The sequence below is a fragment of the Mirounga leonina genome, unplaced genomic scaffold, assembly GCF_011800145.1.
Source record: "Mirounga leonina isolate KUSES-001 unplaced genomic scaffold, KU_Mleo_1.0 Mir_488, whole genome shotgun sequence".
NCBI classification, from domain to species: Eukaryota; Metazoa; Chordata; class Mammalia; order Carnivora; family Phocidae; genus Mirounga; species Mirounga leonina.
This window is the reverse complement of record NW_023270777.1, coordinates 2519966-2534184: the sequence shown is the minus strand read 5'-3', so window position 1 is coordinate 2534184 and position 14219 is coordinate 2519966. Positions and strand designations below refer to the sequence as shown.

At 66.6% G+C, this 14219-nt stretch overlaps 1 protein-coding gene across 9 annotated transcripts in view; it reads right to left on the bottom strand.

The window, feature by feature from the left end:
• Window positions 1-30: 30 nt before the first annotated feature.
• Window positions 31-14219, bottom strand: part of KDM6B (lysine demethylase 6B) — a 21869-nt gene continuing 7680 nt past the window's right edge. For 2 of the 9 annotated variants that reach the window (XM_034989529.1, XM_034989530.1), the window contains exons 3-24: window positions 9663-9782; window positions 9299-9441; window positions 9064-9205; window positions 8755-8853; window positions 8430-8649; window positions 8255-8347; window positions 8008-8169; window positions 7755-7925; window positions 7302-7631; window positions 5033-7206; window positions 4808-4934; window positions 4594-4699; window positions 3604-3809; window positions 3426-3490; window positions 3272-3343; window positions 3040-3188; window positions 2782-2896; window positions 2490-2677; window positions 2200-2341; window positions 1740-1866; window positions 1466-1636; window positions 31-1375 (exon numbers count right to left, since the gene is read on the bottom strand). In XM_034989529.1, coding sequence (XP_034845420.1) covers window positions 1352-1375; window positions 1466-1636; window positions 1740-1866; window positions 2200-2341; window positions 2490-2677; window positions 2782-2896; window positions 3040-3188; window positions 3272-3343; window positions 3426-3490; window positions 3604-3809; window positions 4594-4699; window positions 4808-4934; window positions 5033-7206; window positions 7302-7631; window positions 7755-7925; window positions 8008-8169; window positions 8255-8347; window positions 8430-8649; window positions 8755-8853; window positions 9064-9200 — 4878 coding nt within the window. In that variant the 5' untranslated portion in view covers window positions 9201-9205; window positions 9299-9441; window positions 9663-9782 and the 3' untranslated portion in view covers window positions 31-1351. Of the gene's footprint in view, window positions 1376-1465; window positions 1637-1739; window positions 1867-2199; window positions 2342-2489; window positions 2678-2781; window positions 2897-3039; window positions 3189-3271; window positions 3344-3425; window positions 3491-3603; window positions 3810-4593; window positions 4700-4807; window positions 4935-5032; window positions 7207-7301; window positions 7632-7754; window positions 7926-8007; window positions 8170-8254; window positions 8348-8429; window positions 8650-8754; window positions 8854-9063; window positions 9206-9298; window positions 9442-9662; window positions 9783-10289; window positions 10512-10844; window positions 10896-11930; window positions 11952-12057; window positions 12339-12561; window positions 12665-14219 lie in introns of those variants that run through there. The other 7 variants (XM_034989534.1, XM_034989532.1, XM_034989535.1 and 4 more) reach the window with 7 other exon arrangements.

The following is a 14219-nucleotide window of genomic DNA, read 5'->3' as shown; positions in this document are numbered from 1 at the left end:
CGCGAGCCCCAGCACGTTACCGAAGCCGGATGTTTTTCTCTGAGTTTATTTTTCATATTAATATTCTCACACAAAAATCACCGAAAATAGGGGTAGGGTTGGGAAGACCCCTCTGCCCCTGGGGCAGAGAGACAGTGCAGTGCGAGGGGGCGGGGCTGTAAACCCCCCAGCCCTCCGCAGCCCCAGCGTGGGAGAGAAAATCCACCGACGAAACAAAAATAAAGCCCCAGAGAAACTCATCCCGGGGTGTCCCTGCCCCAGTGAGGCCCTGGCCCTGGGCTGGTTCACGCTTGAAAAGAAAAGGGGAGGCGGGGGGGTGGGGAGGGGGGGTGAGGGGAAGGTCCGTGTTTTTAAAATTGGCCGGGGCTGGGAAGGACGGGGTTCCTTTTCCTCATAGTTCTTTCTTTAAAACTTTAAATTTTTTTTATTTATTTATTATTATTATTATTTTATTTTTTTACAAAATACCATTTCAGTTCCCACTTCTTCCCCTACAGTACAGGAGTCGCTCACCCTCAGGCGGGGTTGGGGTCGGGTCGGGAGTGGGGGCCTGGTCCGAGAAAGTGCAGGACGTCGGGGAGGGGAGCGGGTTTGAGCACCATGAGAACCCGGCTGGAGCCGCGGGCGGACGGGCGGAGACGGACGGGGCCGGCCCCGGACACACACTGGGGCGCAGGGAGAGCCCGGCGGCGGGGCGGTCCCCGGAGGGGCGGGCGGGATGGCTTCGGGGAGGGGGGATGCGGGAGGTCGGGTTTTCCCAAAAATGAATAAATAGAGGTGAGTGGGACTGTTATAAATTAAAAACCAAAAAACAACAAAACAAAAAAAAAACAAAATACAAATCATAACCAAGTGAAGAAACAGAGACATGTACAAGGGTCACAGCTAGCGCTGGAAGTAAAAAAGGAGGTTCGGGGGGGGGGTAAAGCCCATAGAAGAATCTCATGAAAACCTCGGCTGCCGTAACGTCTATGTACATACACGAGCCGCGTGCATCTGCGCCGGGCGGGCGGGCGGCTGGCAGGCGTGAGGGAACCCGTATGTGACCCCCGCCGCCGCCGGAGCCTGGTCGTTGTGTCTGTTGCTAGAAGGCCAAAGTCGGTGAGGGGAGGCGCTGGTGGGCGAGGGGCTGCCAGCCCCCTCCCCCGTCTCCCATTTTTTTTCCTTTTTTCCTCTTATTTGTTAAAAAAAAATTTTTTTTTCTTAATAAATTAAGTGAAGGGGAGCTGCCAATGGGGTGGAAGGGCTGGGCCCTACCCCCTTCCCGGCCAGAGGCGGGACCTAGGTCCAGCCCAGGCGTGTGCTGGTGGCCCCGCGGCGCCCTGCGGGCGGGCGGGCGGGGCGTCCGGCCTCATCGCGACGTGCCGGCGGGGGCCTGCGGGGAGAAAGCGGGCGCCGGGCTCAGCGGCGGGCTCGGCGGCGGGAGCGCCCCGGGGGACCCCCCGCCCCGCCCGCCGGGCCTCACCAGCGTGAAGGCGTCGTAGGCCTGCGCCAGCTCCTCGGTGCGGTATTGCTCCAGCACCACGACGCCCTGCAGGCCCGCGCTCCGCCGCCGCGCGCACGCCTCGCAGTGCACCAGGTACGTGTTGCGGCTGCCGTTCTCGCTCGTCACGAACAGGATGTTGAACACCTCCACCTGGGGCCCAGAGCAGGGGCCGTCAGCGGGAGGGCAGTCCCGGGGCCGGGGGGGCCGGGGGGCCGGGGGGCCGGGGGGCCGGGGGGCGGGCGGGCCCACTCACGTCGCACTCGTTGCAGTAGTAGGCGGGCTCGTCCTTGACCCGGCCCTGGTAGGCGATCTTCTTGCCGGCGCGCACCAGGCTCTCGCGCTGCACCTGGCAGTGCTTCATGGACTGCAGGAGGCAGAACCTGCGCGCGGGGGGCGCGAGGGGCCGGTGAGGCCGGGCGGCGCGGGGGGAGTGGGGGCCCTCCCCGCTCCAGGCCGGGTCACAGTCCCTGACCTGGGCATCTGTCCCAGCTGACATTTCATGTGGCTCTTGTCTACTTGGACCAGAGGAAAAGAAAGCGCCTGGGAGCGGGGCCCCTGTCGGCCGCCCCAGCGCAGCAACAGCGCGGGGCCCCCCGGGGGGGGGGGGGGCAAGCGGGCAGAAGCAGGTGGAAAACTGGGTGGAATCAAACAGGAAGCACAAGAGCGGGGCCAGGTCGGGTGGAGATGGGCTGCTTCCCAAATGGGGCCCTCACTTGATCATCTTGAACAAGTCCGGGTCGCTGATTTTGACCGTGCGAGCCACGTTCCAGGACACGTGAATCATGGGCACGATGGATTTGACGTTCTTCACCTCGTTCCACTCGTATCGTTCCAGGGCCAGCTGGTACTGATAGGCTGCGGGCCAGAGGGGGGCACTGAGGATGCCGGGCCATCCCGGACCACGGCGCGGGGGGCGGGGGGGGGGGAGATGGGGGGGATGGCCCTTCCCGCCCGGCGCCCCCCTCCCCGCCGGGCTCACTCGCCGCGGGCCCCACCCTCTCACCGGTGAGGGGCCCCACGTTCCAGGCGATGTTGTTGCACCAGCCGGTGGCCTGCACCCAGTGCACGGTGCCCGCGTTAATCCACACGAGGTCTCCGGGGCGCTGCACGAAGCGGTACACAGGGATATTGGAAGCATAGAGATCGTCCAGGATTGGCCACCAGGAACCAGTCAGGTAGTCCACGCCGTGCCTGCGGGGTGGCCACAGGGTCAGGGCGAAGTCTGAGGACCCGGGGCCGGGCCGGGCCTGCGGGGGAGGGGCACTGGGGCGGGGGGGCGCCAGGGCGGCGCGCACCGGTCGCAGAAGGCGCTGATGGTCTCCCAGTAGTGCTCGTGCACCGCGAACCACTCGCAGTCGCCGGGGCCGATGTTGATGTTGACGGAGCAGAAGTTGTTGTTCTCCTGGTGGCCTGCAGGGGGCGACAGAGAACGGCGTGGCTGGCCTGGGCCGAGCCGGCGCTCGGCGCCCGGCCCGCCCTCGCGCCCTCATTGGCTGGCGGAGGAGCGCCGGCCGCAGCCCCGCCCCCCACGCGCGCCCGGGCCAGGAGCGCACCTGGCGTTCGGCTGCCGGGAACCTTCATGTACAGCTGCACCGTGTTCATGCCCAGGATGGTGTGGCCCACGTGGCTCAGCATGTTGCCCGTGGATGTGACCCGCATGAAGGCGGGCAGCTTCAGCAGCTCCTGCAGCTGCGGCTTCCACCTGCGGGGGCGAGGGTGCAGCAGAAGTGAGCGGCTCCCCCCCAACCCTGCCCGCCAGCGGCACCCCGGCCCCGCCCCGCTGACCTCTTGGCGTCAGACAGGTCGATGTTGGTGCCAAACTTGATGATGTGGTGGTTCTTCGGGTCCGGGGCGCTGCTGCCGGGGCAAAGAGCGCGGGTTGGTGGCGAAGCACCGAGAAAGCAAGGAGTCAGGAAGGGGAGGGCCAAACAAGACGCACCTGGGAGGGGTTCCTGTGGTGCTGTCGGGCTCCTCGGACTCCTCGTCCTCGCTCTCCTTCTCCTCCTGCTTGGCCACAGCGCGGGGAGGAGGGGCAGGCCTGGGTCAGCGCCCGCCCCGGCCCCGGCACAGCCCGCGGATCCCGACCCCCTGCGCCTGCCCAGGGGCGCGCCTCTCACCTGCAGGGACTCCTGGAAGGACGAGGCCTGGTACTGCGCGTACTTGGCAATGGTGGTGTGGGAACGCGAGCTCTCGCAGGGCCAGATCTGCCGCGTGCCCGTCAGATCCCAGTTCTCGTCGGAGGGCTGCTGCACCTGCGTGCGCACCTCCACCGCGTGCTCGCCGCTCGCCTCCACCAGCGTCTTGGTGGAGAAGAGGCCCAAGTCTGCAAGGGAGGGCCGAGCAGGGCGTCGGGGCAGGGGCAGAGGGCAGCGAGTGAGGGCCTTCTGACTCCCTCAGCCTCTGGCGCGGGGTCGGCCGGGGGGGGGGGGGGGACAGGTGACAAGCCCGGCCCCACAGGCAGCGGGCAAGGTCCCAGGGCCCGGCCGTCAGCGGGGACGCCCCCAACCCCGTCTCCCACTGCTGCTCTGAGCCGGGGCCCCTCCACCAACGTCCTCGCGTGCGCATGGGGCCGCGGGTGCACAGCATGGATGGAAGTTTCCGACCGCGATCGTCGGATCCAAGGAGATTTAGTAACGTGAAAGCCTGGAACGTGCCTCAAGCACTCACTGGCGAGAAGGGAGGCTACGTGGGGACAGAGGATGCTTGGCTACAGAGGAAACACTGGCTGAGTTTTAGGTTTCTAAGTGGTGTCCCTTCCGATGTGTGTCCTTTCGTCTGAAATTGTGCACAATAAAGGGCTGGGAAAGGGAAAGCCCCAGACCACGGGCTGGCTGAGGCCGTGTGTAATCTGTACCCTCATCCTAATGAACCGAGAAAAGCCAACGTGACTCTAGCTGGGTCCTGAGATACCTCCCTTCCCCTGTGCCCGCTGCTGGGGACACACAGATGGGAGAAAAGCCCGAGGCCGGCGGACCCATCACTCAGAGCGCTCCTCAAATACGGCCTACGTGTGACCGAGGAGAGCTCGTGGGAGCCACTGCCCGGGGTCCCCAAGTCCGGGGCCCTCAGAGGCCTCCTCCCCCCACACCCCTGCCCTCCGCACTCACTGAGCCGCAGGGAGCCCGCCAGGCCCCGGATCACGGTGATGGGATTTCGAGGGTCTGTACAGAACTGCAGCAGCACAGGCGAGAAGGCGTCCCGTTTGCTCTCCAGCTGCGGGAGGAGCAGGAGCGGGTGAAAGCGCGTCCCAGGCTCCGGGCAACCCCGCCAGCCCCCCGCTGGGTCGGAGCAGCCGATGGCGAAGGCGGCTGGCACACATACATAGATGCTGGGGGTGGGCGGGTTCAGTTTCTCCCGGGGCAGCTTCTCCTCAGTGTTGATCTTCGGTTTCACAGACTGGGCTGGGGAAAGGTAGGACTCCCGGAACTTCCCTTTCACCTTGGCGTTCCTGTGGGGAGGGCAGAGAGGCAAGGGCAGGGCTAGCAGGGCGACGGGCGGTGGGGGGTGGGAAGGGTGGAGGCCTCGGGGCGCCTGCCCCCGACCTACTTGCTGGCACGCACGACGTCGGCGGCGCAGTGGCTGATGGTGAGGTCCGCCATGCGCAGCCTCCGCTCCTCCACCTCAGAGGCGATAAAGGTCTCCTTGTCACCACTCTCTACCTTGATGAGGCGGATCTTCAGCTCCTTGGGGGGCCCTTCACTAAGTGAGCGCAGCTTCAGCATGTCAGCCCGGCTGACACCTGGTGGCCCTGGCGCTTCCTCCCGGACCTTCTTCCCGGGCCCGGGAGCTGAGGGGGGCGTGGGCTGGGCAGAGGGCGCAGGAGCTGGTGGGGGGGCCGGAGCGGCGGGCGGCTTGGCCTTGGGGGCCCCGCCGAGATCGGGCCGGGCCTTCTCGCGCCCCTGGATCTCCTCGCTCTGCAGGTCCAGGTTGCCCAGCACCCGGCGGCTCTTTTCTTTGGGGGCCTTGGCCTTGGTCTTTGCCCTGCCCTCTCGGGGCCGCCGACCCACGCTGTCCTTACAGGCCCTCCTGTGCCGTCGGTGCTCCTTCTGGTGCTCCTTCTGGTGCTCCTTCTGCCGCCGCTTGCCGCTGCCTGGTCCTGCCGCCGCCCCCGCCCCGCCGCTCTCCTCCCGGGCCTGGGCGGGAGGCAGCAGGCGCTCGGTCCCACCGTCCACCAAGCCTGCCGTGTCCACCGGGCCTGCCGTGTCCACTGGGCCTGCCGGGTCTGTGGCGCTCCGGCCCACCCGCTCCACGAGGGTCTCACAAGCCCGACTGATCTCTTCTAGCACCTCAGACTCAGACCGAGCGGGGGGCAGAGGCAGGGGTGGGGGCGGCGGGGCGGGGGTCATGGGGCCCGGGGCTGGCTCTTCGCCCGCCCTGCGCTCCCGGGCCCAGGGCCCGCCTGAGGTAGAGAACTGAGATGACGAGGAAGCGGAGGGCTGCGGGGAGCCCTGGGCGCTGGGGGCCGCTGGGGCGGTAGCACCTGACGGGGGACCGGGGGAATACTGAGTGGCGGCCAAGGGCCCGGGCCGGGTGGCAACAGCCGTTCCAGTGCCCCGGTAACAGTACTTCTGTCCCTCCAGCACGGAGGCCAAGGATTTGAGCAGGCTGGCCGGACTGGCTGCCGGGGGGAGCGGCGGCGGGGGCGGCGGGGGCGGCGGCGGGAACTTGGCCAGAGGCGGCGGGGGCGGAAGGGCTGGTGGTGGCTGCTTCTCCTCTCCCTGGGCGGCGGTGGCGGTTGTGGCCGTGGCCGTGGCGGCGGCCGGGGCTGTGTCACCGGGGAACGGAGGCTGCAGAGATGGGAAGGGCTCCTTCAGGGGGGGCGGGGGGCCCACGCCTGCCCCCTGTTGCTGCTGCTCCTCCTCCTTGCGAATGGATTCGTCCAGCATCTTCATGATGTTGGCCAGCCCGTCGGGGAGGATCTTGAATTCAGCTGGCTCCTCAAACTGGTCCTCCAGCGGGGTAGGGGGAAAATCGAAGAGCCGCGGGCCTCGGGCGGGCAGCTCCCCCGCCCTGGGCGGCACAGGCTGGGGGGCTTTATTCAGGGGGCCTGGGGTCGGCCCTGGCCCCACCTCGGGGGTCTTTGGGAAGGAGACCCTGGGCCGAGGGCTCTCCGGGCGCCTGAAGCTTCCTGAGGTATTTTGGTGGCAGGAGGAGGGAGGAGCTGGAGGCAGGGCAAGAGTCAAGGGGGCAAGAGGTGGGTCCTGGGGGCTCAGAGTGGGGCTGGGGGGCCGGGGAAGGGGATCCAAACTTCTGGCCAGATAGGGAGGCGGGGGGAAGGACACAGGCCCCGTGGGGCTGCTGCTGTGGCTGCCATGGTTGCTGCTGCTGGTGGCTGGGGGGGCGGGAGGGGTGTGCGAATCCTGAGTGCCCACAGAAAAGCGGGGAGCCGGAGGCCCCAAGAAGCCCTCGCGGTGGGGGAGGGGTGGCGGGGGAGGGCGGGGGCGTCCCTCAGCCCCCAAGAAGAGCTCCTCTAAGATCTCCCCGTCCTCGCGGGCTGCCCGGCAGGCCGGGCCCTTCAGCCAGGCAGGGGGTGGTGGGGGGCGCAGGAGGCGGGGACAGGGCGGTGGAGGAGGTGAGGGGGGGCGGGGCGGCAGGGACAGGTGAGGAGTGGCAGCGGGAGCCGCCAGGAACGGTTTCCGACTGCTGTGTGCCGAGGGCCCCAGGCGGCCTTGGTGAGAGGAGACGTCCAGCGCGGGAGTTTGGTAATGGTCAGCGCCGGGCTGCAGGTGGAGGATGGGGGGGGTGGTGAGAGGGCTGCTGTGCGCACCCCCCCAGCGCCCCACCCCCCCGCCCCCCGCCCACCGCCGGCACGCACGATGCCTGGGCTCGGCTCCGCGCCCCGGAGACCGGTGCTGCTGCTGCTGGTGGTGCCGGGGAGGCCGGGGGGCCGGGAAGGGGCGTAAGGCACGCAGGCGGTGGTTGCTGCTGGTGAAACGCTGGAGTCCATCCGCGACCTCTGAACTCTGCTCTCTCTAAGGTCACTTCCGGGGGGACGGGTGGCAGGCGGGCAGCCATGGCTCTCTGCTCCTGGGGGGCGGGGGCCGGGGCCTGGGGGTGCGGCCGGGACCAGCCGGTGGCCGGGGGGGTGCGCGGTGTAGGCCGGAGCCGGGTGCGGATACGGATGGGGCAGTGGGTGCCGCTGCTCCTGTGCAGAGGGAGGAGGCCGCGAGTCAGGGACGCGGGAGGCCCGGGAGTCGGGGACGCGGGAGGAGGCCCGGGAGGACGCGGCCTCGCACCCGGACGGCAGGGGCAACGGACAGGAGCTCACCTGGCGCTCCGGGGGTGCTGAACCCTTGCGCTCGGGGCCCCAGACATCTCCGTGCAGGGTACTCCACAGCCCTGGCTTGCTCAGCTGAAATGGAGGGCTGGTGGCTAGGCCAGGCAGGGGTGGGGGGGGCGGCGGGGGCGGCGGCAGCGGCAGCCCTGGAGGAAGGCCGCTCTAGAAGGAGAGAGAGTGTGAGACCCCGCTCTGCGCCCCAGTCCTGCCCTCGGGCCGCGTGCCTGCCCACAAGCAACCATACCTGCTCGGAGCTGCAGCCTCTCCTGCGCTTGCCTCCAGGGCTCAGGCCCTCATCCCCGGAGGGGCCCGACAGCGCGGCCGGAGGCACGGGCTGCACCACTGGGGGTTCAGCGGCTCGCTTCACTGGGGGACCTCCCCGCTTGGCCCCGTAGTTCCGCTTGTGCTGAAGACAAAGAGGGGAGAGGGGATGACACAGCTGCAGAGCTGGCCCGGGCCAGCCTCCCTAGCCCAGCCGGCCCTGGTCTCACCTCGAGGTGCAGCAAGTTCCACACTTGCTCCAGGGGGGGCAGGACCTTGGCTCGGTGCTGGCAGGAGCCGGCATGAAAGTTCCAGAACTGGGCCTGGGGGCAGAAGCAGACATTAAGATGAGGATACTGAGCCAGGAGGCACAATCCTGGCCCCCCAGGGCCTGCCTCATCCCACCTGCTGTAGTCGCCCGATGCGGGGTCCCAACTCAGCCAAGCTTCCTCCGTATCGAAGGGCGCTGTGGTAGCAGCGAATGGCCTCCTCACTGTCGTGCTCCGACTCGTACAGCTGCCCAAGCTGCTCCCACAGCCCGGGCTGGGCCGGCTCTCGGAGCAATGCCTGCACACAGCCATGCAGGGATTCCAGCTTCCCATGGAGGGGTCTCGGGGTGGGGGTCCTACAGAGCACAAGGGGTTGCGGGGGTTGGGGGTCACGCTTGGGGGAACCCTTCCCAGGCCCCAGACTTACCTCCCATCCCCAGCACCTCTGAATCCTTACTCACCCTGGAGCATAATACGGTTTGTTAGGGTGCCCAGAGCTACTGCCATGTGAAGGGGGCAGGGGAGCGGAGAGTGGGGGCTGCCCGACGCTGGCAGAGCACCTAGAGAAAGAAGGGCTCTGTTAACATAGAGCAACAGAAGCAGTCCTGTCCCTACCTAGGAAGGAGGGGACGGAGAGGCTAAGAGAGCAGCGAGGACTGCACTGAGGTCCACAGAATGGCAGAAACCCAGAGAGTGACACAGAGATTGAGGAGTCAAGGGGATGGGAAGAGGGTTGCCTGGAGACAGAGAGAGAGGCCCCAAGTTCTCACCTGCCTCCAGGCAGCCATGCGCTACGAGGAGGGGGATGGGGCGGGCAGGAGCTCCAGGCCCCAGCACAGCTCAAGCCCCCGAGGGCAAAGGCTTCCCGTGCAGCGCGGGCCCCTGGAGGGTCCACTGCCCGATGCATCCAGCCTGAGCCAGGGAGAAGAGATTATGGTCTCAGTGGGGGCGCAGCCCGAGCCAGCAGCGTGCACGCCGCCAACCCGGCCCCGGCCTCTCCCTTACCAGGTCAGCAGTGGCCCCAGGAGCCCTGGAGGTCGGGCACGGCCCCCTGCCCCAGCTCTCTGGGGCGACGGTCCCGCTCCAGCCGCTCTGACAGGAGTGCCCACTGCCCCCAGATGGCCACCCGGGGCCCTTCACAGCCAACTCTACAGAGGGGAGGAGGAGAAGCAGTGAGGTGAGCTGGCCAGCACACAGCTGGGGCCCAGGGGCCGGGCCGGGCGGGCGTCTGCACTGGGCGCCCAGCCCCGGCTTTCCCTGAGCGGAGGCCCGGGAGGGCGGCGAGGCGCCGGGACGCGCGGCAGGGAGCGGGCCGGCAGCTCGCGCTCGGGAGCCCCTGGGGCGGACGCGCAGCGCGGCGGCGGCTTACCCGGCCTCCGTGGGAGCGTCCTCTCACTGCGTCGGCGAGCTCCTGAGATCTGGCCAATCACAGCACTTCCTCTCTGCCCAGAAAGCCAATCATCACCCGTGTCTCCGCCTCAGTAACAGCCTGGCCGGGACCAATGAGAGCGGGGTGAGCCCGGCCGGCAGCGGCCGGGGGAGGAGGGGCGGCGGAGCCGGTCAGACGGGCTCGGCCTGGGGTGACCCCGGTGTGACCCCGTGGCTCCCACCGAGGGTCTCCATCTCGGAGCCGGCGCTCGGGCCGGCGGCGCCGGCGGGGCCCGGGACCCCGGCGGGCGAAGGCGGCGAGCCGCACGCTCGGGCCGGCCTGGGGGATGGCGCCACCCGCAAGTCCCACGCACCCACAGAGCCACCGGTAGTCCCGGCAGGACGGCCCGAGGCGCCCCCCGCCCCGCCGCTGTGAGACCGACTGACGGCAACCGGGCGCGCCCCGCAGACAAAGGCGTCGCTCCCCTTCCTCACTTCACCTCCCACCCCGAGTGCCCCCTGGAACTGCTGGGCGCCGGCGGGTCACGGCGACTTCTCCGGTACCCAGACCCGCCCGCGCCGCCGCCGGACCCCATCCCAAAGCACGGTCAAGCCCCCGGACTCATACCTAGTTCCTTGAGCTCCTCCACTTCCCCCGCCTCTCTCTAGATCTTCAATACCAACCGGCCCCCCAAACCAAAATCTCCCTTCAGTCCCCCCAACTTCTGAGAAGTCGCGCACCGCGGTCCCGAGTGGCCCCTCTCGCGTGGCTCCCGTATCCTCTATGCCCTTCCCCGTCGGGGCCACGCGGTTCCCCACGGCCCACGTGGCCCCCGCCCCCCAAGGGAGGGGGGATTTCGGGGGTTGCCCGTGACGTGGCTACTTGCGCAGCGGAAGCGGCGTGTGTAAGAGTAAGGGGGGGTCCTTCGGGAGGGAGGAGGGCGGGGCCCGACAGGCGGTGACATCACCCTTGTCCCACTCTCACCGCCCACTCCCTTAAAGAACCCAGAACCCGTTTCACTTCCCCCTTCAGCCCCCCCCTCCGCCCCTTCCCGTCTGTGCTGCCTCGACCCACGACGGGCGCCGCGCTCCCTTTCTGGGAACCTTCCCTTTGGCCCCGGTTCTTCCCCCTCGCCTCTCTCTGAGCCCAGGATCCCCGTCCCCGCGCCTCTGCCTCGCCTACCCCGCGTCCCCGCAGGTAGGGAGCCGGCTCCGCTCCCGGGATCGGTCCATTGAGAGTCTAGAGTACAAAGAGCTGCGAGAGGCGAGCGTAGAGTACAAAGCGGCGGGGGCGGGGCCAGCGCTCCAGCTGGAGCGGGCGCCGGGCAGGAAGCCGGGGGAGAGCGCGCGGCGAGGGGCTGGGGGCGGCTGGAAAGTTCGCCTTCGCCGAGAGAAGTCTGCGCTGTGGGGAAATTTCCACCCAGCCCGCAAGGGCAGGCGGGTTTCTGGTGAAAACAGTCCTCCCTCCGCAGGGCAAGGTCGTCTGTTTACATGCACGCGCTTGGACCCTACAGGTCCCGGCGCGCCACTCCCCGCCGAGCCCGGCTCACGCCGGGGCTCTGCGGACCCTCTCCGCGGCTTCCGCGGAGTTTCTGCCCCGAACTCTCTCTTCTCACTACACAGACTTTCTCTCAGTTCCCAAGCCCTGGCAAGAGTAGAGCGCTTAACGGCGGTCCAGTGTAGCCCCGGCCAGATTCCCCCACCCAAGTCCCGGACCACGCATGGGAAGACGGGGGGGGGGGGAACCGGGGGTCCGGGCATCAGAGGAACAGATCCCCGCTTGCGAAGGGGTGCCCAGGGCGCCGCCAGTTACCAGGAAATGCAGCTTCCCCTAGTGCGATGATGACACTTCCCCTCCACCACTTCCCCTTTCCCACGGGGAACTGACTCAGCTTTCCCTGAAGCACTGAGCCCCGTCGCTCCAGCCCCTTTCCACCTTTGTCCACAAACCCCCACACCGGCACTCAGAATACAGCAGCCCTCATTGGAGAACAAAAACTTCCTGTGACCTAAACACACGCTCACTCTCGCCAACCACCTCGGATCCCTGTCCCCGCCCGGGACCCAGGCGCCTGACTACCCCCTACACACCATCCGCCTCCCGTACAAAGCCCTCCCTCGGGGTCTGATTCAGGCTCCGGGTGTGTGTGTGGGGGGAAGCATGAGTCACCCAGAAAACCTTACCCTATTCCCACTGACTCAGTCCCCGCCTCCCTGAACACACACAGACACACAGAGGCAGACACAACTCAGCCCACACACCGCTCACCACCGGTCCCGCGGAATTTCCCCTCTCGTCTTCCCCCACGACGGCCCCTCCCCGCGCCCGCCAGCCTCGACGCGCCGCTCACACCTGTTCCCCAGGCGCCGGCAGGCGGCTCGCGGTCCACTCTCACCTCCACTCTCGCTTTGGGGCAGGAACAGCCCTCCCCGACTCCCGGCGTCCGTACCAACCGAGGGGAGGGGACAACCACGGGCCGGCACAAAGACAGACACCCGCAGACTCCTCGAAGGCAGATGAGAGGAAGACGCACGCGGCCAGAGCCAGGCTGGGAGGACGGTATACTTCTGGGGCAGACATTCCATCCCAGCCTCTCCCGCCCGCCCCACGGGCCGCTCCCGGGGGCCAGCCGCCCAGAAAGGGTTAATTCTCCTCCTGCCGAGGCCACGCCCCCTCCATCCGGGCACTCCCGGCTGAGCCCAGCTCCGCCCCTTCCATCCGGGCCCTGGACTCGGGGACTTTAACCGACCCCCTCCCCCGGAGCCCCGAGAGAGACCCACTCCATCAATCACACCCACTTAACCCTCTCCCGGCTTGAGCCCGAGAAGCCCCTCCGCGCGCAGCGCTCGAGCCGCGCGGGACGCACGGTAAGGGGCCAGCCGTGCGCACGCACACTCACATGCCGGCCACAGACAAGCCCCCGCAGACGCGGCTTTCCCCAGCAGGCGGTGGGCAGACGCGCGCGGCACGCGCGCCGAGGTGGGGCCGGTCCCGGAACGCCGCCGCATCCCGCCCCCCGCCAGGCCTCATTCTGCCCGGTGGAAGCGAGGGGTTACAGGCTCGCTTCTTACCTGGGGGAGGGGGGAGGCGGAGGGGAGGGCCGCCGGCTGGGGCGCCGCGGTGACTCAGCCACCCGGGCAGGCCGCCCGCTCGGGATTCCCTTCCCCAGCCTTCCCCCGCTGCTGGCCCCTCCCCGCCCCCCACCGAGGAGTGACAGTGCCGGCCCCGGCCCGCTGTGTGTCACTGCGAGCCTTGTGTCTGCCTCGGACCGGACCGCTGTGTTCGCCAGTGTGTCAGACAAGGTCGGCTGCGTGTGGGTCCCGGTGTCTGTCTGTGTGTGCACCTGCGTATCTGCTCATCTTGTCTCCTTCAGTGCCTGCGTCGGACGCGTTCCTGTCATTATGCCTGTCTACAGGACTCTGAGGGGCTGTCTCTGTCTGTGTGTCTGCCTGGCTCCTGTCTCGGTCTTTTGTCTGGGTCTGCCTCTGCATCACTTGCGTGATCACGTGTGTCTCTGCACATGCCCTTCTGTGTTTGCCTTCATGTTCCTGAACAGAGTCTGGGAAACACTGGAGCAGGCTGACCTGCTGACTCCTCGCCTCACTCCCCGCAATCCTGACGGCTTGCTGGATCAGTGATCCTTCTGTTTGAGTCAAATATTTGGGCGTCTGTCTGCCTTCAATCAAGTTCTGTCCTATTCCTCAAGGTCCTTGCTTATCCTCACAGCTCCCTGCTGCTCCCATTATGATGATAATTGCTAGCATTTAGTGAATACTTATTACATGCCTGGCACTGTGTTAAGCACTTCACATATATTTTTAAAACTCTCCCCACCACCACCACCCCAAACCTGAGGTAGGAGGTACTTTTTTTTTTTTTTTACCCCATTTTACAGATGAGGAAATTGAGGCTCTGAGAGGTTAGGTAACTTGGTCAAGTCCACTCTGCAAGAGAGTGGAAGAGCTGGGCTTCTTCCCAGGGCCTCAATTCCTTCCACTCTTCTAGAAGGCCTCTGTCCTATTCTCCCTCCCTTGGTTTTATCCTCACAGGCCATCTCCTGGGTCAGCCTGCCCCCAGGGTTCCACGCCAGGCATCTCTACCATCCCAAATGTCTCACGTCCTCTAGAGCAGGTGTGGGTAGGAGACTGTGTAGCAGATCTCAGAAGCCATTGCTTTCTTGGCAAGAAAGCTCATTCAGTTAACACGTTCATTCAGCACAATTCCACTGAGGCACCCCAATGTGCAAACCATCTTGCCAAATAGAGACACAGAAACGAAAACAGTCCCACTCTAAAATTCAGGGAGTAGTGAAGAAGAGCAACACACAGAGAACTCAAGGCCCTGGCTTAGGTAGCATCTTTTCTCCTAGAGAATGAGGGATGGAGGCTCTGTCCTACAGAGCGTCAGGCAGAGAACTGGCAGAAAGAGAAAGGCAAGGAGAAGAGGAGTAAGACTTAGGGTGTTGGGGGGCGGGCAAATGCTATAGTGCAGTGGGAACAGCATGGAAAAGAAAGGGACCTGGAAGGGAAGGTGAGATGCCACGATTTCCATGGCAAC